The sequence below is a fragment of the Macrosteles quadrilineatus genome, unplaced genomic scaffold, assembly GCF_028750875.1.
Source record: "Macrosteles quadrilineatus isolate MER2022 unplaced genomic scaffold, UCM_ALF_1.0 Scaffold_1__1_contigs__length_201487025, whole genome shotgun sequence".
Classification (NCBI taxonomy): Eukaryota; Metazoa; Arthropoda; class Insecta; order Hemiptera; family Cicadellidae; genus Macrosteles; species Macrosteles quadrilineatus.
Window position 1 is genome coordinate 104,436,858 of NW_026542594.1, and position 26,002 is coordinate 104,462,859.

The 26,002-nt window shown below is 34.5% G+C and overlaps 2 protein-coding genes across 6 annotated transcripts in view; one reads left to right on the forward strand and one right to left on the reverse strand.

Annotated features, from left to right (window-relative positions):
• The window catches only part of LOC129003699 (annexin B10-like), a 53,615-nt gene extending 40,257 nt beyond the window's left edge, over window positions 1-13,358 (forward strand). Inside the window, exon 9 of one of the 2 annotated variants that reach the window (XM_054432024.1) lies at window positions 11,208-13,358. In XM_054432024.1, coding sequence (XP_054287999.1) covers window positions 11,208-11,270 — 63 coding nt within the window. In that variant the 3' untranslated portion in view covers window positions 11,271-13,358. Of the gene's footprint in view, window positions 1-2,379; window positions 2,921-11,207 lie in introns of those variants that run through there. The other variant, XM_054432084.1, reaches the window with a different exon arrangement.
• Window positions 13,359-13,439: 81 nt separating this feature from the next.
• Window positions 13,440-26,002, reverse strand: part of LOC129003444 (multiple inositol polyphosphate phosphatase 1) — a 74,341-nt gene continuing 61,778 nt past the window's right edge. For all 4 annotated transcript variants that reach the window (XM_054431940.1, XM_054431889.1, XM_054431836.1 and 1 more), the window contains 3 exons: window positions 24,294-24,403; window positions 22,219-22,404; window positions 13,440-15,289 (listed from right to left, as the gene is read on the reverse strand). In XM_054431940.1, coding sequence (XP_054287915.1) covers window positions 15,121-15,289; window positions 22,219-22,404; window positions 24,294-24,403 — 465 coding nt within the window. In that variant the 3' untranslated portion in view covers window positions 13,440-15,120. The remainder of the gene's footprint in view (window positions 15,290-22,218; window positions 22,405-24,293; window positions 24,404-26,002) is intronic.

The window sequence follows — 26,002 nt, forward strand, 5'->3', positions numbered from 1 at the left end:
GATCGTCAACCTCACGAAAAAACGGATTGAAACCATCGTTCTGCTACGAGTTGAGAACGTAGTTGTCCAAACCACGCGAACCGCCAAGTACCTTGGTGTCATGGTGGACAACAAGTTGAGCTGGAGGGACCAGATCTTCCGTACGGCGGACAAGGCTGCTAGGAGTGTCTATTGATGACAAGACTATTGATGTCTGCAGTCCAGTCTGTGCTTCTCTACGGCTCTGAGGTGTGGGCAGACGCGCTTAACAAGGAGGCGTACAGGTTGAGGCTCGCACGAGTGCAGCGTCAGGCGGCACTCAGGGTCGCTTCCGCGTACCCTACGGTGTCCGAACCGGCTGTTTTGGTGATTGCTGGAGTTATCCCTGTCAAACTCCTGGCAGCGGAGAGGAAGGCAATCTACCAGAGACAAGGCTACATCGGAAAGGACGCTGCAAGAACGGAAGAGCGCTCCCGCACTTTTCAGGTGTGGCAAGAAAGCTGGGAAAGGGAGACTCGAGGACGTTGGACTGCCAGACTCATCAGACAGGTCCAACCGTGGGTGGAACGGCGGCACGGTGAGGTTGACTATTACCTCACGCAGTTCTTGTCAGGTCACGGCTATTTTCAGTCGTACCTGCACTTGATGGCCAAAACGAATTCACCTGACTGCATTTACTGCTCATGCATTCCCGACGACGCAGAGCACACTTTTTTCCACTGTCCACGATGGGATATGCTTCGCCAGGAGGCCATTCAACATCTTGGGGTGCTGTCAATTGAATCGATTTGTGAGACCTTGCTGAAGGGTGAGGACAACTGGGACTGCTGGTCGCATTTTGTCCGAAATGTCCATCAGGCTAAAAAGAACGATCTAGATCGGATCACAGTCTAGATTTTATAAGAAATAAACGGCTAGACACGGCGTAAGCCCCTTGGGCGTAGGCAAACTCGGCCTAGTTCTGATGAAGTGCAACAAGTGTTCCCAGGCTAGTGTCCGAAGAGTAGAGGAGGTTTTTAGTGGGTAGTCTCTGAGCCTTAAGCCCGTTGGAGTCCCACACTACAGGCTAGCCACCTGTGTGCATAAATGCATTTTCCCACCTCTCCCTAAAAAAAAAAAAATACCCCCACCGCAGCAAACCTGCAGACTAAGCGAATTTCCATTTGACTGATTGGATTTACACTGAAATGTCTACTTAAAAATATAACATTTATTCTTGATTTAAATAGAATTAGTTTAACAAGTACTTAGGTTTGCTGCATCAGGGAGGGTAAAACAGATTTTTTTTTTTTAAATGTGTAGATAGTTAGTAAGAAATAAAAACTTTTCCAAATTTGATCAAAATATGTTCACAAACAAGCAAACTACAACAGTTTACTTATTCTGCATAAGAATAACATGGGATTTTTCAATTTACAATTTTTTTGGAATTTTCTCCGTAACCATTAGGCGCATAATAACGCTTCAATATACTCAATTATTTGTTTTTTTAAGCTCTACAAAATGGTTTGGAAAGAAATTGCTAAATTTTATGTTTTTTGGGTCAAAAATGGGAAAAACCTATTTTTACCCCATAAAACCCCCCGTAAACCCCCGTTCACATGGTCCGATCATGCTGTATCGCGAACTCGTTCAAATAAACGTACTTTTACACGTTTGTACCAATTTTCATCAAAATCGGATCATTTTTGCTCGAGTTATCGTGCTGACGGACACATATATATATAAATATATAAATATATATATATATATATATGAATTTGAACGGATGGTGTTTTTGGCCTCTGGGGACCTCAAAACGAAAAAAAAAATCGGTCCCGCGTCCAGGTCTTACCATGAGTTAATAGCTTATTCCCTATATGGGAAATTCGCTAAAATGATCTAGTTTCCTAGCAAATGTTTTTGCTTGTTTATGGAAATATTTTGATCAAACTTGGCAAATCTATTTATTTTATACTAGTTATTAATTTTTACAAAGAAACACACTTTATCACCCTCCCTATAGCAGAAAACTCATTAAATCTAATGTTATTTCAATAGATTTAAGTGAAAATCAAATCAGGAGATTGAAAATCTGCTTAATCTGCAGGTTGCTGTGGTTGGGGGTGTTTGTATTTATGGCAATAAAAAGATTCTTATTTTCGTATAAACGACATTTCTGTTTGCAAAATGTTTATACTGTATTAACTCAATTGAATAATAGTAATAAAACATGGTAAAACATTGGTCACCCTGTGTATGTGGGGTATGTTACAGGGTTGTAAACATCCTTTTGTTGTAAGATGCAATACAGCACAAACCCTAAAATCCTGCTATTGTTGTTACAGTGGCAATTTGTGCATTTGTGCTACACTATTACTGTTCCATTACTTTTGTTGGTGAGTTTTGTTTTGTTAACAGAGTGAAACGTCTGGAGACTACAAGAAGGCTCTAGTTGCTCTGATTGGAGGGCCTTAAACATCAAAAAGCTAAAAGTTCCAGTAATCAACACTAATTCAAATGCTGTTCCTGTTTAATATTTTAAACACTAACTTGTTGTAACCTAACAGTCTTTATCCTAAAAGCTTGTTAAACAATTATATAGTGAATATTTATATATTTTTTAAACAAAAACTTGACTTCATATAAATGTTTTGATGTATATACATGTATGAGAGTCTTATATTAGTGTGTGTGTGTGTGCAGGAATTGTTTCACTTCAATTGAGTTTACCTTTAAATAGTTTTAAAAATGCTTAATATATTTATTACAACAAAAGGGCAAAATCTCCTCTTCGGAATTTAATTTTTATACATTATAGAACAAAATATTCCTCTGTTACTTTGTAACTTGACTGTACATATTTTATTTCTTTTAGTTAATAATTTAAATAAAAAGAACTTACTTCACAAATTGTATTTATTTCGCATAGAACAAATTAAAGTCTTTATTGAAGTGCCAATTTGTGATTTTTTTACCATACCAATTTTTAAAATATAAATAATCAATTATTACATGTTGATTAATAAACAAAATTTTTTTTCAAACCGTAAACATTTTAAAGCAACACTTGGATATTATAGCACTCAGTGGTTATAAACCACACCCATAGTGAAAACAGAAATTTCTTCATAAATTTCTGAGGGTTTAGAACTTGACTTGAGTAAAAAAATACTGAATCAGCCTAGGATTATTTCATAACGAATTTTTGAATATTCTAGAATGCAAAAACAGATTAAAGTTATAGTAAATTTTAGCCATAATAGCCATTCTAGATTCTCTGCAATATTGATTACCGTCGAACCAATGAAGGCTGGGGTCAGGAAAGTGGGTAGAAGTTGGCGACTTAGGACTCACATCTGTATACCAATCATGGCGGGAATGTCATTGAAATTCATCGACAGATTAGTGAAGTGTAAGTGTATATCAAGAACATTATGAGTGACGGAATGGTACGCAAGTGGGTAAGGGTATTTAAAGACGGCCGCACCAACGTTCATGACGAGCAACGCACTTGGCGGCCATCTGTCATTACTGATGAATTGGTGCGTAAAGTCCATGAAAAAGTGAGAGAGAACAGACAGTTTACGATCTCATCATTATCTTATGAGTTCCTTTAGTTTTGAGAAGTGTCCTTTATCATATTGTGACTGAAAAATTAAAGTACTGAAAATTGTGCTCACGCTGGGTGCCGAAAATGTTGACTGAGGTGCACAAAACCAAGCGTCTAGGCAGTGCATTGACTTTTCTTAAGCGCTATGAGGAGAAAGGAGATGATTTGTTAGGTCAAATTGATACAGGCGATGAAACATGGGTGACTTATGTTACGCCAGAGAGTAAAAAAAACAATCCATGGAATGGCGGCGTACATATTTGCCAAAGAAACTGAAGTTTAAGCAAACGATTTCAGCCCAAAAATTATTGTTTACTGTCTTTTGGGACAGAAAGGGGGTGTTACCAGTAGATTTTTGGCCTCCTGGTGACACAATTAACTCAATATCATACTGTGAGACCTTGGGAAATTGCGCCGGGCAATCCAAAACAAGCAGCGTGGAATGTTGTCCAATGGTGTCATTTTGCTGCTTGACAATGCCCGTCCACATGTGGCTAATCGAACGCAAGAACTAATCGAATCATTTTGCTGGGAACAACTTGATCACCCTCCATATAGCGCCCACTGACTACCACCTTTCCTATATTTAAAGCAACATCTTGGTGGTCAGCGCCTAGACAACGATGATGAGGTCAAAACGGCAGTGACACAGTGGTTATCCAGTCGGGCGGCAGAATTCTTTGAGAAAGGAATGCAAAAGCTTGTGGAACGATATGATAAATGCCTTAATATTGATGGAAACTATGTCGAAAAGTAGATTAAGATACTGGCTTTAAAATAAAAATATAATTATTACAATAAGTATACTGGTTTTTGTTTTATTTTTGAACGGTAATTACTTAAAAAACATGCCTCGTATATATACAATTTTGCATTTTTTCATTGTAATAAAAAGAGATAAATTGTGTTGGTTAAAAAATCATTCTCTCTTTATTCACCAAGTCACATTCCGTTACAAGAAAGGGGAGATTTCCTACAATACAGATTAATCAAGGAATAAATGCAAACATCGTGGAAAATATTATGAATGTGAAAATAAAACCAAATAGTTGAACTTATACAAACACAGGTCCAAAGATTTGATGATAATTGAAAATAAGCATCCAACACCATTCTGCAAGGTTGGTGGGCCAAAATTGATTAATAATGCAAGTGTAGGCCTATAAGAAATTAATTGTCTCCTTAGTTTTTTAGGATAGCTAAAAAATGGATCTTCCCCACATAGGCGAAGCCTGTGCAAGAGGAACGAGTTAAAATCAGTCCATATTCTACAATCTACAATCTAACAGCGTTATAATAATTATTACTCTACATACTAATTACACATTTACAAAAGGAGAAAACAATTTTACTAGGAAGCCACAGCAGATAACCTAAGCATTATGGAAATATCCAAAGGTGTAAAGAAAGAGAAAATTTGAGTAAAAAATGGGAAAGTAATAATAATAAATCTATACTAATATACATGGTGTCCCGGAACTCTCTACCAATATTTTAAGGCATTGCTCCTGGGTAAGAAACATACCTAAATATCATATTAAAATTGTCCGGAAGTCCTTAGTTACTCACACAGCCGCCATTTTGTTTTTTTCAGGTATTAATTTTTTTCTAAAGAATGGTTAAACTTACGAAATTAAAACTTTGCACAAACATTTATGAAAACTAGACAAAGCTACCAAAAAATGATGACGATTTTTCCAATTCATAAAACAAAATTGCGGCCATTTAAAATTTTGTTTCTTAAATAGGCTAACTCAAAACCCGTTGATTTTACAAAAAATTTACATGAATAACTTTTTTAAGGCAATTTTAATACAAATTGATTGACACCTTAGTTTTTAAGATTGGACGAGTATTAACTGAGATATGGCAATTTTAGTGGTACGTGACCTCTGAAGGTTAGTTGGAGCGCATGCTGAAAGCGGTCACGTATCACTAAAATCTGTTTGTGCAAAGTTTCAATTTCGTAAGTTTAACCATTCTTTAGAAAAAAAATAATAACTGAAAAAACAAAATGGCGGCTGTGTGAGTAACTAACGACTTCCGTACAATTTAAATATGATATTTAGGTATGTTTCTTACCCAGGAGCATTGCCCTAAAATATTGGTAGAGAGTTCCGGGACACCTGTATAAAAATGATATGGTGTGTGTTTGTGTGTGTGTGTCAGTCTGTTAAGCCGCGTTTACACCGGAGTTTGAAACACGAGTTGCAAACAGAAATTGCAAACATCTCTAAAAACGCCCAATTTTCAGATGAAACTTTTCGCTGTTGCAAACAGTTTTTCAGTGTTTGTAACAGAAATTTTAGTTTCCACTTGAAGTCGGTAAAGATCAAAGGGAGTTGCAAACTCTTTGTTTGCAACACTAGTTTCGGTCACTATGAGCCGTTGAAACACGAAACAGAAACATTTCTCCGCCATCCCATCCCCTACGCTACCACCTCTCACTCACGTGATCACTCGCACCACCCTGTCTCTACTCAGTGTACCCTGTCTGGACTGCTACCTCATGTTTGTTGTGACTTATCTCGTATCGTGCGTGTTGTGAGTGATGATCTACTGAGTGAGATGGAGTGAGGAGATGATAATATTAAGTTAATTAGATTGTACAGAGAACATGAAGAGCTTTAAAATCAAACTATTTCTGACTATAAAAACAAAAACAAGAAAAACTAGGCGTGGAATGACATTTCACGGGAAATTAACTTAAGCAAGGCAGAGGTCCAAAATAAGATGAGGAACCTCATAATTTATTTTAACAGAGAATCTAAAAAGGGCAATAAGTCTGGATCGGGGGTCGACGATGTGAAAACCAAGTGGAAGTTTTTTTTTCAATCAATGGTGTTTCAATCAAGGTCGAAATTATTTCAAACATTTTCATGAAACATGGAAACAAAACCATGAAATAAAAATTGCAAACTTTTATTTGAAACTACTGTTTGCAACTGCTGTTTGCAATAAAAGTTTGCAACTTTTTGTTTGAAACTCCGGTGTAAACGCGGCTTTACCTAATAACACAAGAACCACTGAACCAATTGAAATAAAATTTTAAATGAATATAGCTTATATACCTGTTTAACATATAGGCCTATTCCTGTTATATTTCCCTTGGGCTACGCCATAGACAAAAAGAAATAAATATAGACTGTCAGCTGTGCTGCGGTTAGCGTATATTCCGGCGCCGACCGCCAGGGGTGATGTGTAGTTACGGCGCACACCGCTGCAGCATCAAGCGCTAGCGACCGTTTCCATAACAACTTGGTAGTTGGGAGTAGTGTTGCCAACTTTGAAGGAATCCCCCGGAATTGGAGTTTACTGACTTATTTAATATATGCTATAAATTAATTTAAATGCCATCTTTTATTGTATTTTTTTTTACATATATTTGTTATACTTTTGTAGTTTCATTACAATGATTCAAAGTGTTTCTTTATTAATCCATAATTTTAGGAAGTGGTTTATCGGAAGGTTTTGTTTTATATTTTCAAGGTCAAAATATAAATAACCAGGATGTCTAAGTAGTCGGGGAAAACGGGAAAGTCAGGTATTAGTATTGAATTTCAAAATGGTCTTGAAAAGTTGGGATTTATTCTTTATTTTGATATCAAAGTCGGGAAATTTCATGATTTTACCTCGATCGCGCTAGACAACGATCACGTTTCCGTGACGGCGCAAGACGATCACGATGTCTACACGACCGCAGGAGATGTTCTTAAACCGCGACCGTGCTAGACAACGTTTTCGGGACCACGGGAAAAATGATCACGTCTTTTCTGCGATCGCGCAAGACGATAATGTCTACACGGCCGCTGAAGATGTTCACAATTTTGCTGCAATCGTGGACGACGATGACGTTTCGTGACCACGGCATTCAATGATGATGTCTACACAGCCGCGGAAGATGTTTATGATTTTGACGCGATTTCAGAATACGACAATAGCGAATAGTAATAATTTCGTTTGCAAGAGTGGTAGTGCTGGTAACAGCTGGCAAGTAGTCGACGACGACACCGAATCGAATACCGATAACTGATATCGAACGGCAAAAACGCTCTAGCGGCAGATCGCAAAACCTTTCTTTGACAGTCTATATTTACTCTTTTGTCTATGGCTACGCCCCATGGGCTTCCAAAGTTTCAATGTTTACATTTTGGAAGAATGTAAAATAGTAAAAAGTATTAATTGAAGTCAGCTGTAAATACTTTAATTTGACAGTTCAAACAGCAGAGGTTAAGAGGTACAGCTCCTGCTCCCAAGATTCTAAAGTTTTATGATTATGAAAATAGTTTGATTAATATATTCATGAATATATACTTATTTTCATGGAAACAGGAGGATCATTACAATGTATAATATTTTTGAATACTTTTTTGATATGGTAGCTTTATGTTTACAAATTTGAACTGATAACAAATGTTTGGATCAGGATTTTAATAGATTTTAAAAACTAAGAAATATGTACTGGTGCAGTTTTAAAAATTTAACTGACTCAATGTTTACACTTTTATTTGTGTTTTAATTCAATTTACAAACTAAACTTCAACTATACCTACTTTTATTCTGTCCAGAGGTAATTATATTATATTCTACTAATTATATTTTATTCTATCATCTACTTCACATTCGCTTTATTTAAATTTACAGAAATCACCGTAGTAGTTGTATATTTACAACACTACTTTAATTTGACTATGGAGAATATCACAAAACTAAGCTGCGAGCAATTCACTTTTCTATCTAAAATCTGTAACGTAACTATTTTTCTTTACCGTACTTGATGTTTTAAATAATGACGAGGTGCTAGCCCGTCCTACGTACGGGAGTAGTCAGTTAAAACTGTGTATAATTCATAACAGTTAGCTTACACGTATAAAGACAAATTTTATTGCAGCCTACAGCAGAAAGAGTAATTATCAATTGAGAAGTGTATAGGCCTAGTCAACGATATCACCTTCCAATTCCATCGCATACCTGCCTCCTTCCATAATCAATATCACCACAATACAATTACTCATACTATACACAACTTCCAGTAGGTCTGAATAGAAACTCCCTAAAATAAAACGAAAACATCCAATAAAATTCACAGTACACATAATTATAACGTTGGTGTCCTGACATCATTAAACGAATCATCCACACATATCAATTTCACTGCATCAATTGCTAAATAAATAAGTGTAAACAAAGAAAAGTAAAAACAACAACATATAGTTTGTTTTGGTAAACAGCTGAGTCAAAAATTAAATAATATTCATTTGAACAAAAGAACTAACTGGTCACATGTTGAAGGAATTTAAAACGTAAAAACGCAAGTAAAGCTAGTGACGTAATTAATTGTCTATGTTTATTATCCATTCCGTTATCAGTTCTAATACCCTTAATAATTGAACCACCCTCATTGAATCAATTTACACCGTAATTCCCCATATTCATTTATTTAAACTATAAAATATTCAAAGCCTCCAAACTTAACCACAACTAAACACACGCCAAACAACTTTTTAGATTTCATAAAAGATTGACCTAGGAATTGACGTTGTGCTCAATCTATATCATTCATCTATATACCTTTGGTTAAAACCCGTCTGAGGTTGTGGTGGTAATTTAAAATCGTACTCCTGAAGATTCTTGATCTCCTTTATGACACCAATATTTCCGGGCCTAATCCAAACAAAGTTTAAGCATTCAAAAACATTGATTGTAAACAAACCAAGATGAATTAAAACTTGTAAAATTGGATTTTACTACCCTTTCCTAAGAAAGTTGAGCAGTAAATTAATATGCATATCCTCTTTTTAAGACTCGTGTACAGTCTCGACTTGTATACATCGATGGTGTTACTTATCTCGGTGGTCTACAAATCTTACTTATTTCCTATAATCAATGACAAAATAAGAGTAAATAAAATAACCTCATAATTCCATAGTTTATATTTAACCAGCTGTTAGTTAAAACAAATTATATTGCTCTAAAACAAATCGAAGATTGCTTTAAAAAAATAATTTGAACATCCTAGTATTTTACTATGTATAATTTAATTAATCTGTCATCCTCTTACAGAAGAATTGAACGTATCAATGATTTGCATTACACATAGTATAAATAAGTTAACCCTAAGTATGTCTTTACATTTTTATCCAAATGCTGAATCTGTGACACAAAAGCTGAATGTTTACAGCTGTTATGTTAAGCAAATTATTTTATGCCAAAAGCTACTTTAGAATCTTAGCGTCGGCTGCTAGACTTTTTAAAAATTAAAACTTAATTTCTAAAAAACTGGGACCCTAAACTAAATTTATGGCTTCGACATTCCCTAGTTCTCAAAATTATCTTTCTTCCAACACAAAAATCATGAAAATCCGTCGAGTGGTTGATTCAGAATCGTGAAATAAAAAAACACTGTTTCGTTTTAATATTATAGATGTAATTTAATGCAAATACATACACGTTTTGAACTATGTAACGAGTTAAAATAATTACTGTTATGTATTTCGTTGTTGATTTATATTTAAATTGGTGAAATTTGTGCCCTGATTAACAATAATAGTAGTAGGCTTTCTAACAAAAGGTAATACTAGTTTTCCATTAGTTTATTTTTGCTTATCATTGTGATATATACACACTGATCTGCAGGTAAAGATTGAACTTTGAAAAAATCTCATTAGCACTGTGCGATTATTTTTCCTTATTTACTTTATATGTACATTTATGAACGAAATAAATGTTTAAGAAAGCTTATCATTTGAAAATTGAATCGTGTGGGTACATTATTTCCATAAATGCATCAGCGCCTAATATAATTCGTACTAGGTAGCCTTATAAGTTAGCCTAGCCTTAAAGAAAGATATTTGTCAAACTAAGAATTTCAATTGAGTTATGTTCCTGAAACCAAAGGGGAATGTGTAAATATTTTATACAACAGAATTCAAGATCAAATTTTTTTGCTTCAGTGTCCTTTCCGTTGCGAAGCACGGGTACAACGGCTAGTAAATGATAAAAATCCAGTAAAAAGGGATTTAATAATACTGTCAAAAATCACTGAGTTTTGGAAACCATTCATACATCTTCTACCCCAGGCGTCTGGTAGCCCCAAAGGGCCGTCACTGCTCTGCCCCTGTGGGCCAGCGGCGAGCCGACTCTCCCTCTCACTCTTTCTCATGCAACTATCTCACTCACTCAATCTCCCTCTCAAACACACAAACACATCAACGGCAACACACGCACACACACCCTAAGATTATAATGACACAAGATAACGATCAATCCACTAATCATTTGTCTACTAGATTTTTAAATGTTTGCAAACTGCAAGGTTCGGGATACTTAAAATTTTAGGTTATTTAGAGAACATTAGTTTTGCAATGTATTGGGGGGGAAGTTTTATTGATCGATTTATTAACTTTTGGAAATTGGATACCAATATTAAATGAAAATCTAGTTGGATAGTTGTGAGTTGGTTGGCAAAAAATATATTGTTTATTTTTAAATATATATTTTAGTAAACACATTCATTATGGTATTGTTTCACATTATGTCATTTTATTCTTGTTTGTCACTAGCCTGTCAGTTTTGTCAGAAGCTTGAATATGCTATGATATAGTATTCAATAAAAATAAAGGACATTTTTTGGCAGGCCGAGGCAAGCGGCAACTACGAGAGTGCTCTCCTTGGCCTCATTGATGGAAATGCAAGTTGAAAGCCAACAGCTTCATCACTGCGCCTATATTTATATATTCCATTATATTTATAAATTTTTTAGCTCCATCACATTTGAATGTTTTATACCCTAGTTACAACCAAAAGATAAATGTTTTCGTTGAGCAAAACATTATTAACTATTAAATTGTAGTAAGGATTTTAAATTAAATAATTGTTTACAACACTGTTTGGATTCCTTAATCATATATTCAAGTTATTGCCAGCTTTTGATTTGGTTTGGATTGATATCATTGATAACCAAAAGTTCAAAACTCTTGTAATACAGTAGATATTAAAAGATATAGAGGACCTCTTTTAGCGGAGTAATAGTCTTGCATCAACAAGTGAATTTTTATATACCTCAGCACACTGTTGCTTTGCTGCTTCAGTAATGTTCTGTATGTAATTAGAACAAATAATAAATGTATTTGTCAAAGTACAATTTTAACCAACTTCATTCAACACAAATTAAAAACAAAGTGAACAAGTAAACATTATAACCAGCTGATAATAGTTATAGAATAAATATAAGCAATAAGTAAAGGTAGACTAGGATGTAACACCTCCCCTTCTTAGTGAGTTTCATAAGTTAAGTCTATCGACGGGTTTATGTGTCCGTTTTGATCGTCTCACTGTCATAGCGGAAGCTGGTGCCACTGGAACATCTGATATGTTGTTACTGGTCTCTGGATCATCTGGTATGTTGGGATCATTGGTCTCTGGATCAATGTTGTGATAATTTGTTACATGGTCTTCGGTGGGTTCCTCTCTGACTTCTCCAAAATTTGTTGGTATGAATACTTGATTTACTTCTTAACTTAAAAGCCTGACACTACACCAGTTTTTAAAAAAGCTAGACCACTACCTTATGCTTTGTTACCAAAAGTTAGTGCAGAAATCGACAGACTAGAAAAAGAAGGTATAATTACAAAGGTGAATCAGAGTTCTTGGGCTACTCCAGTTGTACCGATTATGAAGGCAAATGGGAATATCAGACTGTGTGGAGACTACAAAGTAACCCTCAATCCCCATTTGGTAATACCAGAACACAACATGCCCCGCATTGATGATATTTTGGCCAGAATGGGTAATTCGACTAAATTGACAAAGATTGATATATCCGAAGCTTACCTACACATGTCAGTGAAAGAAGAACACAGAGAATTGCTCACAATCAATACACACAAAGGTCTATATCGAGTGAATCGTCTACCATTCGGAATTGCAAGTGCACCTGCTATTTGGCAATCAGCAATGGAAAATATTCTACAAGGTATTGATGGTGTTGATGTTTTCTTTGACGATGTCAAAATAACAGCCCACAGTGAGGAAGAACATTTGAAAAGACTCCGTGCTGTATTAAATCGGTTCAAAGACAACGATTTACACATTAACGTTTCTAAATCTCAATTCCTTGTACCAGAGATTGACTTTCTTGGTTACCATGTCTCGTCAAAGGGAATAAGTAAAAGTAAACATATTACTGAAGCAATAAGAAACCTGAAGAGACCAAGTAATGTGAAAGAAGTTAGATAAATCCTTGGGTTGATAAGTTACTATCGAAAGTTTATTCCAAACTTAAGTGAAAAGATGCAAGCCACTATTAATCTCACAAGAGCTAATGTACCTTTTAATTGGACTGAAGAATGTGAACGAGATTTTCAATTGGTGAAGGAGGAAATGATGTCAGAGAATATACTATGCCATTTTGACCCACACTTACCACTCATTCTAGCAACAGATGCTAGTCAATCTGGAATTTCGGCAATTCTTTCTCATGTGTTTCCAGATGGAAACGAAAGACCTGTTGCATTTGCTTCCAAAACACTATCACAAACACAAAAACAAAGTGAACAAGTAAACATTATAACCAGCTGATAATAGTTATAGAATAAATAAGCAATAAGTAAAGGTAGACTAGGATGTAACAAGTAAGGTGTCAGAGGTAACTTAACAATACCTTATTGTGTTTTAAAATGCCAATTAACTTCCAACAATCAATAATTTTGTTTGTATTTGGTCTGCATATTATCATAAACACTTGATTTTGTTCTTTTTGAAATTAAACTGGAAAAAATCACCTACACTTTAATACTCAATTTATTGAAGCCAACCAACATCATTCATCAGTTCTAAATATAACTTGTGTGCAATAACTTCAAACGTATTAAATAAATATAGATTTATTTCAAATTATAGCTATGAATACTACCAACTAAACAACTGTACATTGGTTTGGTAATAATGTGATTTAACACGTTCGCTACCGAGCGACGCACATTTGCGTCGGTCCGGTCACTCCTACAGACCAAAAGGAATGATCATGACGTTCCTTACAGACCAAGTGATATAGGAATAACATTGCCGACAGACCAAAAGAGAAATATCGTTTAAATGGACTAATTGACTTCATAATAACCTTAAGTGAATTGGTAAGCAATAAATATTGTTTTTATGTATTGTTTTGAGCAAATTTTTAAACGCTGCATATATGCGTCGGTCAGTCTATTTAATGAAATCCAGTTAAAAAGATTACATTTTCGTTTCAATAGACCAGGCGACGCACGTAAGCGTCGTTGTAAATTTGGTTGTTTCAAGCTTTTACACAAACCAATAAAGAAACTCCAATAAACACTAGCCAAAACTACAAAGGTTATAACGTTTACATCTGTTCTGTGATGTCGCGGAATACACAATGTAAACAACAATGTTGCCAACTGTTGTGTGACGTAACCAATCGTCATATCCACAGACCAAGCGACACGCACATTTGCGGCAGATATCCCTCTAAACCGATATGATAAAATCAGGGCTTTAAAATAGACCGTTGCTAAGAAATACCCTGATTAATAACATTGAACACCGACGCAACAGTGCGTCGTTAGTCTATTTCAATGTGACCAGCTGACGCAAATATGCGTCGGTGGTCTATTGTGAGAAACAAGTCGACGCACAATTGCGTCGCTGGTCTATGCGAACGTAAATTCCATATAATTGTGGTAGCGAACGTGTTAAACACGTGTACATAACAAAATTAAGTAAAGCTTAATCAATGATTTACATGTAGTATATTTATAGTTTAAAGTCTATAGGAGATGCACCATGGTGGAAGGAAAATACATAGGTGTGCTATTCCCGTCATATGCCGACGTCACTCAGAATGCAAACACCATTTTATCAGAAAAATTATAAAAACAATAACAATCAAATCAAAACAAATATATACTTATATGGCAATAAATCAGCTGATTGTTTGCAATCTGGGTGATGTCAGCAAATGACGGGGGGAATAGCACACCTATGCATTTTCCACCATGGAGATGCACAAAGAAGAAAGGATATGTATACGATGCCATGCAGCTAGGTATCAATATAGAGTACGAACAATATTTTGTGGATAAGTCTGATGACACTGTCATCTGGATATGTAGACTCAACAACTGGGGTGGTTTAATAAACAATAATGTACTACCCTTTTATCTTTTCTTCTCTGTGAAAAAGGCAAAACTTTGTGTTTATCAACATTCAACAATAAAATCACCGGATGGGCAGCAGAGCAAAAATGCAATGCAATCGTTTACAGTGTAAAATAAGTCACATTTTCAGGTACATAAATAGTAAATTCACATTTCAAATATTTTTAACTGATTTACAATCTAAAGTCCCATGAACAGTTACTACATCATTCACTTCATTCACTTTGACAAGAAGGTTTGAGAGCTTTTAATATAATTGATATTACTTGAATTTTATTTGTAAAAATTCTTGTTATTTCATGTTTTTTATGAAACATTGTTTTGTTGAAGCTACTAAATGGGAGTAAATAATCTAGGTTTTGCAATTTAGGATCACAAATCTCTATCAAGCCGACAGAGTTTCTGAAAGTTGCACTCGTTGATGCTATGTTGGTAAACCTTCTTGAGAGTCTCCAACGGACAAAGGTCACCCTCTGGACAACCAGGAAGTGTGACAGGTCGTTCTTGATGAAGAGTCAGGATCTTGTCTCCATCTTTGCACCTATAAACATCAAGCAAGTTAATTAATATCTTGAAATATTTGACATGAAAATATTCAACCATTATCCCTCTGAGTGTCCCTTGTTTTGGCCTTAATGTCTGCCTATTTTTTGCTCATTTGCAAGGTTTTATTAAAACGGATCTGAGAACCTTGAAAACAATGTTAATTATACTGTTCTATATGCCATTTTGTTTGGAAAACCATGGGCTTCAATATTATACATAGAACATAAGGAACATTTGATTCAAAAAAACTTTTTAGGAAAAAAAAATATTTTGGAAAATTGTCAAAAAAAAAAGGTTTGCGCTCAATGAAATTGTATAAATTATAGGCCTATAAATATTTGAAAATAGCCACTTTGTTCTAAATTTTATGAGGATTACAAATATATAATAATATAAGGAAGTAGATTTGCAAATAAATAAGTTATGGGCAAAAAACAGATTTCAGTACATAGCGTTTATCAAAGAATGCATAGCCTAACCATAGCTAGGAATCTGGCTGATAATTTACATCAATATCACTACCTACTTCTTCAGGATCATCAACCAGCCCTTCAAAATAACTTAAATCTTCTTATAATGCACCACGTATATCACTACTTTTGATTTTTAACACTAAAACAATGATAAACGTAATAAAACACATCAGTCATCGGTCCGAGGTTATAACCAAGCTGTTTACAAATACACACGTCAGCTGTCTGCTACAATATTTTCGGAACTAAAATGAATAGCGCTTAGAGACAGACCTCCGGAGAAAGCTCTGAATCTGTCAAATAAAACAATACCTAACTCGATCCAGTTCAATCCGATTTTGTCAGTCATAGAGCCTTCGCCGTAAACAGTGTTTATGAGTCGCTTCAGCGACACAAAACACTACACAAAGTGTGTTATGTGTCGCTGCAGCAACAAATAACACTCGGAGGGTTATAAGAAAAAAAAAACAGGTTACATTCTGTTAGATACTAAAAGAAAACACTGCGTTTATAATGAGTTATCACTACCCAATTGGTTGAATATGTTTTACAAAATTTGTTATTGGTAGTGCTTGTAATTTTGACTAATAAAACTTGGTTCAGGTTTGTACCTTTACTTACTATTTATTAAGCTAAATTAAGCCTAGATTAAATATACTTATAGAAAGACAAATGATTAAGCTGAAGGATTCCTTAACAATAGGCTACAAATTTAATGAACTAACAATAAGTTAGGATATTACAATGATGAATGGGGTTTGATATTTAAATGAACAGATACAGGGCCGCCATCTTGGTTAGCCTAGCTCAGTAAATCAGAACAATGAGTTTACAAATAAATTAATAAGTTTAACTACATATATTCTCAGGGAGGGGAACTCGGCTGACTCAAAAGATCTTCAAATATTTCAATTTATTAAATAAAATATGTCAATTATGAAAAATGGTATAATTTTGATATTGCCCTTAGGCTTGGATAGGTAAGTTAAATAGTCCAACAATGAATAGACTAGGTGAAAAATTTATCAAAGTTGAATTTAGTTCTCTTGTTCAAATTGTTTTTCTAGAATTATTCTTGATGAAAATAAAGTAGTTTTTGAATTAAAATAATTAGGTTCGATCAGAAAGTAAATAAAATAGGTCTGTATTAAGTTAAATTTCTTGAAGTTAGGCTAAGCCTTATACAAAATGGAGAGTTCTCACCAGATCTTCAGTAACAGTGTCCAATTAATATAAATCTTGAGGTGGCAGTACAAAATAGAAAAATAAAATATATATAGCTAAACTGTTCTTCTGTTGTTAAGTTAGCGTTAAGTTAAATAATTTTTATCACTTTGACTTTTTAAATGTTAGGGATTATACCCTCACTGAATTTAAGGTGTTGATGCTGCCATGTCCCAATAGAGAAGGAGGAAAATTTTAGTTTCACACAGGATGATCAAACTTCATTGTTGAAGCCAGCTGTCTTCTTCCTTTATCACTTGCACATGCACTAAATAATCAGGCTTTTGGATAATATAATTCAATGTTGGGGTTTTAGAAATAATTTATACTATATTAATAATTTTGGATAAAAGTGTTATTGCAACTATGGACTTAATTACAGGTTACAGTTTTTATTAACAATAATATTTGTAGAATATATACAATATATTTTAAAATGTGATGATGATTTCTGAGGGGTGATTAAAGGATAATAGAATTTAAATGTAGGCTACTATAAATTTTCTGATAATTTATTTAAATAGGCTATATGGCGAATTTTGGTACAATAAAAGAAGTAGAATTATATAACTAAAATGAATGGATGAAGTGAATGGGCTATATATATATGACATGTAACATTGCAAATACTATTCTGTTAGATACTGTTCAATGAAATGGCGACCATACATAGTAGGTATTTTAACCCATTGGCGACCTATCACGAGTATACTCGTGATGGCTTCAAGTGGCCCAAAACCACCATCACGAGCTATCTCGTGATGACGACATACTTTATTGTTATTCTTTTTCCTTGCATTAAACATTATTTTAGTAGCTTTTTACAACTTTTAGGGCTATATAGAACATCAAATTTGATAAAAAAGCTATTTAAAGTCAATTATTATATGCCGTAATATTTATATTGATTGCGTAATATGGACCTATTTCGTTCGCAGCTGTTGGTCACTACGTCGCTAGCTTAGTGACGGTGTATTAGTCAGCTTTCACAATTGTAAATAACAAAATTGTGTTACATGTTTGTAAACATTACGAGTGTCTACATTTTCAAATAATAAGTGTGTTTATATTAGATTTTATGACGAATAAAACAATGAAGTGTCAGTTTTTTCAATAGTGTTTTGTTAGTTTTTAGTTGTTGTTCTATTACAGAAGATGAATTTTTTTTCGGAAATGTTTTACCGTAGTTGAAGGTTATATGATGGCTCGTAGGGATGATTTTTTATATTCCAGTGAAATAGATAGAATTTTATTTGAGGAAAGTGACAGTGACCAAGAATGTAGTAGCGATTCTAGTGATGATTGTTTTGGGGAAGTAGAAGAGTTGGATCCTCGATATCTTGTGAAATCAGATGGTGAAGATGGGATAGCCAATTCAGACCAAGGCGATTGTTTTGGGGAAATTGAAGAGCTGGATCCTCAGGATATTTTGGAATCAGATGGTGAAGATGGGTTAGCCAATTCAGACAGAGACCAAGGTGAGGCTGTAAGTGATAGTGTAGGTTTTGATGAAGTACCTATTGATGATATGGACATTGGAATCGAAATGGGACAAGGTGATAGTTCCAGTCTTGTACCTTTGGTTTCTTAGTCAATTGAAACTAGGCCTAGGCCTACATCTATGTCTGTTCCTGAGTCAATTGAATTTCCTAGGCCTGGACCAAGTAGGCCTAAACCTAATACTCTTCGAACGAATAAGCCTTCAAAAAGAAAAGTAGGAAGAAATACCGATACAAGACAACCAAAAAAAAGTAGGGCTAAGAAAAAAAAAGAAAATAAATAAAAAAAAGTCACAATGGAACTGGGAAGATAAAGACAATGTCCCTAAAACTACAGTAGAACTCCAATTATCCGAACTCCAATTAACCGAATCTCCGATTATCCGAATCGCTTGCTTCAACAATTTTAAAAACGTAAAGCTACAGTAATAAGTTTTGCAAAATATCAAAGAATTGTTATTAAACACATTTAGCCAGTGTGTAATTTTGGACTTTGATGGAACACCAAAATTACACACTGGCTAAACTATTAACTTAATAACATGTATAGAACACTTGTACTAAGAGCATTGTAAACTGTTAAAATGTTCTGATTTAATTTATTATTAATTAAAAGTTAGGATTTATCTTTAAAATTCCCGGAATTCCGGGAACTAAAACTCCGATTATCCGAATATTTGATTATCCGAATGGGGTCTGGTCCCTATTGATTCGGATAATCGGAGTTCTACTGTATTCCATTTGTTGCTACCCCCGGCCTAAATCCAATTTACGCACGTCGACTGGGAAACACCCCCTCGCAACTTGACAATTTATCTCAGTTTTTAGGGGATGAGTTTTATTCTATGTTGTGTGTTGAGACAAATGATTATGCAAATAAACAATTGAATGACCCTAATAGAAGAAAGCTTGCTGATGATAAGTTGTGGGTGCCAGTTAAGAGTGCCAGAAATAAAAGCATATCTGGCACTTTATATTCTAATGGGCCAGGTAAAAAATCCAAGGATAAAGATGTACTGGTCAACTAGGAAAATTGTAGAAACAACTATTTTTTCAGAAGTCATGACATTTAAGCGGTTTTGTCTTATTTCACGATTTTTGCATTTCTCTGATTCTGATTTTACAGATCCGAAAGATAAATTGAAGAAATTGAGACCGGTAATTTCCTACCTAGAAAATAAGTTTATGGACTTCTATACAATGGAACAAGATGTAGCAGTAGATGAAAGTTTAGTGAAACTTAGAGCTCGCTTGAGCTACATTCAATACAATAAAAAAAAGAGCACGTTTTGGTGTAAAGTTTTATAAACTGTGTGAATCATCTTCGGGATATTGTGCTGCATTTAAAATTTACACTGGAGAAGACCAAACTCCTGGTTTGCTGTGCAGCGAGGCTGTTGTACTGAACCTTACACAACCTATACAAAATCAGGGCTATAGGCTTTACATTGACAATTGGTATATGTCACCGAGACTATGTGAGATGCTACTAGCTAGAGATACCCATGTTATTGGAACAGTCGATTACAAGAGAACAAATATGCCAGATGATTTTCCAAATATGGAACTGGAAAGAGGTGAAGCTGTAAGAAGAAGCTGCAGTAGGGTATTAGCAATAAGATGGCTTGATAAAAAATATGTACACGTTTTGTCAACAATCCTTGAAGGTGTTTAGTTTGCTGTTGATAAAGAAATAATAATAAGGGGGGAAACAATACAAATAAAGAAACCTACAGTGACTGAATACAACAAGGGCATGCTAGGTGTGGATGTGCAAGACCAGTTTTTGGCATCCCACACAATTATGAGGCGCTGTGTCAAATCTTATAAAAATTTTTTTTTTATCTGATTGACATGGCGATTTTCAATTTGTTCTGCATTTGGAGGAAGATTCATCAAAAGAAAATGCATTACTCTGACTACAGACTGAATATTGTTGAACAAATGATTGAAAACGTCACACTCCCAGAAAAAAGTTCTCTGGGGCGCCGTTCTTTGCAGGACAATCCCCTGCGCCTACAAAGTAAAGCTTGGGCACATTTTCCAATGGCTATTCCTCCAACTGGAAAGAAAAACCGCCCCACAAGAAACTGCAAGGTTTGTTTTAAGAATAATATACGGTCAGAGACACGATACTTATATGCAAGAAATGCCAAGTCGCCCATGTGGACACGTGCTTTGAAGCGTACCACACTAAAAGGGACTATTAGAAAAAGAAGAATAGTGTAAGAAGAACTGTAAATAGTGTAAATATGACTTTTAAAAAATGTTTTAAACAGTTACTATAATGAACATGACAATGGAAATTACATAGCCTACATCTTCTCTCATTGGTAAGTTAGCCTACAATAGCTTACTGGTTTTCCGCTACTGCATGCTAAGTTAGCCTAGTTTATTAGTTTTATTTTGTAGGTATACATATTACATACCAAGAAATCTAATTAAATACATAGGCCTACTGTGGGCTACATTTTTTAGAAACTTGGCTATGTTTATTCTGATAACCAAGAGATGTATGTCTACAGAAATTAAAAAAAGACAAGTGGGCGCGTTTTTGCCAACATTTTACCACTTGTAGCGTTTTAGAAAATATTGTGTAAAAAAATAAACTAAATATTGTATTTAATTAAATCAAAGTTTTCTATGTAGAGAATTAAATATTCTATACAAATATATAAAAGTTAAAACATTCCAACATTTTTATGAATGAAAAAAAATGGCTTACTTTCAAAATTGTATATACATTTTTATAAATTTGTGAGTATTACATTAATAAAAAAAATTCTGAAAAAATGTTAAAAAGCATTGTAAGGTATAGAGAATTTCATAAGGATTAAGAAAAATATAGTATAAACCACATTTGGTTGAAAAACAAGAGTGTACTAGGTTTTTAATTAAAACCTTACATTTTGTTGGAATTTAATAGGATCCATAGGGATCACATCATTTGCCCGAGTTTTCAACTGTCCGAGTTTGATAAAAATTACAAAATATTTGAAAAATCATTTGTCCGAGTTTTCAACTGTCCGAGTTTTGATAAATAACTAATAATAATTAGATAAATCAACTGTCCAAGTTTTTATTTGTCCGAGTTTATTAAATTATTTTTAAAAATATCGAAATATCAAGTGTCCGAGTTTTCAACTGTCCGAGTATCATGGTTTAAATAATAATAATATTTCGTTAAATCAACTGTCCGAGTTTTTAAATTATTTAAAAAAATATCAAAATATCAATTGTCCGAGTTTTCAACTATTCGAGTAGGGGCAAAATCAAAATGTGACACTGCGCGCGGAGACTAGCGTTTCTAAAGCGCCTGTTCAGAAGTCGATGTGAACCTCTTCTGTGAAGGAGTCAGGCGGGGGTATTTTACAACTTGAACCATATCTGACAGATTGATATTACTGTATGCAGTAGGCCTAATAATATTTTTTATCAGTGACATAATCAACCAAGATAATGATTTTTATTGCGGTTAACAAGATGTTACTGTAAAAATCCTTCCAATTTTTACCAAGTGCTTTGATGGCCAATTGTATGTACATCCAAATGTTGCAATCATATTGGCTTAGTACAAATGTCCTTGAACAAGTTAATTTTTTTTTCTTCTTCATACAAGGATATAACTTATGATTCAATTCTTTGTATTTGTTTTAATACAATACATTATTGGTGCCATCACCTAGTGAATTATCAGCGAGTAATAAATCTAAACTGAGTTTCCTTACTTGTAAAGTATGAAGGCCAAGTTACTACCAAAGGCGTCAATCTGAGAAGTTCTCCAGAGTCTAGACTTGTTGAACAGATCTGCTTGTAAAGGTTGAGGGTCTTTGTACAGTCCCAGGTATGACAAAACTTTGAGAATAGTTCCAGAATGTGTGAAATAAAAAGTATTCTGAGGATACCTTTCATCTCTGAAATAGCAAACATACAGCATATAGCTTAGTACAGCCATTTATACTAGATATCATATCACTAGTGTCAATGAATACAAACCCTATAAGAAGCGCAATTATTTGTGAAAAATTCAGTCTGGGAATATTTTAATTTTGGATAGTTCCCACAGCGGCTGCTAGGTAGCAAAGGTGCTACCTTCGCATCCCAGGTGTGCAGCCAAGTCAGCTGAATGAGTGAGAGAGAGTAAGACAAAGAATCGGTTTAGAGAAACAGAGTAGCACGGCGGCCGCACAAAGCTCATTTCTGCGGCAAAACTCCAGTCTGACTTTTCTCCATAAGCATTTTGCTTCTTGAAGGATAGTACGAGGCATGTTTTTTAAGTAAGTACCGTTTTTTAATTTCTCCGTTCCAGCGCTGCGATTGGCATTTTGGACATTTGTACTGTGTCTGTGCATCTATTGGCAAGCCTGCGCCGGAAATTTGGCAACAATCGGCCGTGTTTACATCCGGTTTCTAGCATTCAAAATGGTGCCGCAAATTGAGACTACCGCCTACTGGAATTAGATTTTTAAGTGCTAAAGGTGTGAAGGGCATTGTCAGATTAGTGAAGTGTATGGCGAGAACATTATGAGTAAAGGAAACTCCTCAGATAATTATGAGATGGTAAACTCTCTCACTTTTTCATCGACTTTACGTACCAATTCATCAGTAATGACAGATGGCCGCCCAGTGGCTGCTCAACATGAACGTTGGTGCGGCCGTCTATGCCCTTACCCACTTGCGTACCATTCCATCACTCATAATGTTCTCGCCATACACTTTACTAGTCTGTCGATGAATTTTAATGGCTTTCACACATTTAGCACTTAAATCTAATTACAGTGCGCACTTCAAAGTGGGCAGCAGTCTCAATTGGCGGCACCATTTTGAATGCTCAAAACCGGATGTAAACATGGCCGATTGTTGCCGAATTTCCGGCGCAGGCTTGCCAATAGATGCACTTACACAGCACAAATGTCCAAAATGCCAATCACAGCGCTGGAACGGATAAATTTAAAAACGGTACTTAAAAAACATGTCTCGTATTTCATTGCTAATGGTCGACGCATATTTTGAAACTTTAATACATATTTTATTTCATTATACAGATTTCTCTATTTTGCATTATTTACTATTAATATTAATGAATGTGATTTGTATGTATGGCCAAGCTTCAAAAATGACAGGTTAATATTTTATTGATGAGTAAAAATTTGGTCATTGTTGTGGCTTGCCCCTGAACTGGTAAGACAAATATAATATATTTAAAATTTAGCACCGTCATGTTATGTTATTATATCTTGTATCATGAAGTGCAAAACAGGTCAAGAACAATCTCATTACGTAGTGAGGTTATATTAAATACATTTTTTTTAATGATTGCTGAGCTAGATCACATGTTTCTAAATTTTCAAGCAAGGATTAAAATCGTCCCTTTTGCCATGCAAAGTTAAGTAATATCCCAGCATGACGATTGAAACGGATTCTGGATATTTCAACATCTATAACATATTATTTTTAATAAAAGATTTTATAGCTTGATATAGAGTTGAGCTATTTATTATTTCAAACGATAAGTTATGGGGACAGAGAAATTCTTTTTTAGCAAGTCATTATTCAGAAGAACCATCCTGGACATGTCAATAACGGAACCTACCAATGCACACAAGAAAACAGTAGAAGTATTAGCAATAAGAACTACCATCCCCAGACTGACCAAGGATGAGACGAGAGTTGACTTCTCTACAGGTAGGTTAACACTTGGTTAAGCCTGGTCTGCCCTCTAACAGTGTGTACACTTTTCTAAATACATAGTATTTAAAAGCAGTTTTATTTTACATCACAGTATACCCACAATATAACTTACGTTAGATGCTGAAACATGTCATTCACAGCTACACAAGCTTGTTGGTAATTGATGGGGAATCCATAACCATCAATCCAGTAATAGTCCAAGTCTGAAGCGAACTCGAGTATCTAGCGCAGATAGAAATTATTGAGACAATACTGCGTAAGAATTGTGGTTACATATGCAGAGGCAGAGCCCAGGTATCTAGACCTTTCAGCCAAAGTTTGCTATTGTTGTGAACTAAATGGTCAAAATAGAATGTCCTAGCTTTTGCCATTGCCTGCTGGTTGTCTCCTGACAGGGGGAGGATAAGAATACAGGGAGATCTACTAAATCATAGATAGGAATAGTAATTTTGGACAAATCAAATCTTATCTTTCTATAATAGTCCATGAGCCAAACCTAAAAATTACCTTAATTGGTAGCAAATGGGGTGGCAAATGCAGACTATGTTTTTCTTGTATAGTTGTATGTGTAGATCAAGAATATATGTGATAGCAATGCATAAGTAGTAGCTTTATGTAAAAAAAGTAGGGTTTTATAAACAAAATTGAGTTTTTTCTTTAAAAAATTGAGTTTTGTCTCATATTTTTGTAACAAGGTACCAGTCAAGGTGGCTCGTGCTATCAATGTTTTTATTGTATAGTTTTATGTGTAGATCAAGAATATATGTGATAGCATTGCATAAGTAGTAGCTTTATTTAAAAAATGGTTTTTAATATAAAAAAAAATAATTTTTTCTCAAAACATTAAAATTTTCTGATAATTTTGTAACAAGGTACCAGTCAAGGTGGCTCGTGCTATCAATGTTTTTATTGTATAGTTTTATGTGTAGATTAAGAATATATGTGATAGAAAATGCATAAGTAGTAGCTTTATTTAAAAAATGGTTTTTAATATAAAAAAAATTAATTTTTTCTCAAAACATTAAAATTTTCTGATAATTTTGTAAAAAGGTACCTGTCAAGGGGGCACGTTATCAATTTTTTTATTGAGTTTTGTATGTAGATCATAACTCTCACTGAGATGCCTTTAATACTGAACAGGAGTCCTTTTTATAAATCTACATGCCAAAAACATGTTGTTCAACCCAAATTTTTTTTATTAGCGAATTTCCCTATAGGGAAGTAGCTATTACCGTAGGTGGCATGGTAAGACCTAAGGCCGGGAGCGATTTACTTTTTCATTTTGATGTCCCCAGAGGCCAAAAACACCAATCGTTCAAATTTTTATATATGTATATATATATATATATATATATATATATATATATATATGTGTCCGTGAACACGATAACTTGAGTAATTTTTGTCTGATTTTGATGAAATTTGGTTTAAAGGTGTAAAGCGGGATAAACTTGAATGAGTTCGCGAACCAGCATGATCGGACCATGGGAACAGGGCTTTACGGGGGGTTTTATGGGGTAAAAATTGGTTTTTCTCACTTTTGACCTTCAAAACACAAAGTTTCCCAATTTCTCTTTAGACCTTTTTAAAGAGCTTAAAAAAACAAATAATTTAGTATATAAAAGTATTTTTGTACGGTTATTGGTAACGGAGAAAATTAAAAAAATTGTAAATTTAAAATTCCCATGTTATTCTTATGGAGAATATTGTAAAATATTGTAGTTTGGTTGTTTATGGATATATTTTGATCAAACTTGGCAAACTTATTTATTTTGTACTAAGCTATTAATATTTTAAAAAACACACTTTATTAGTTTCCTT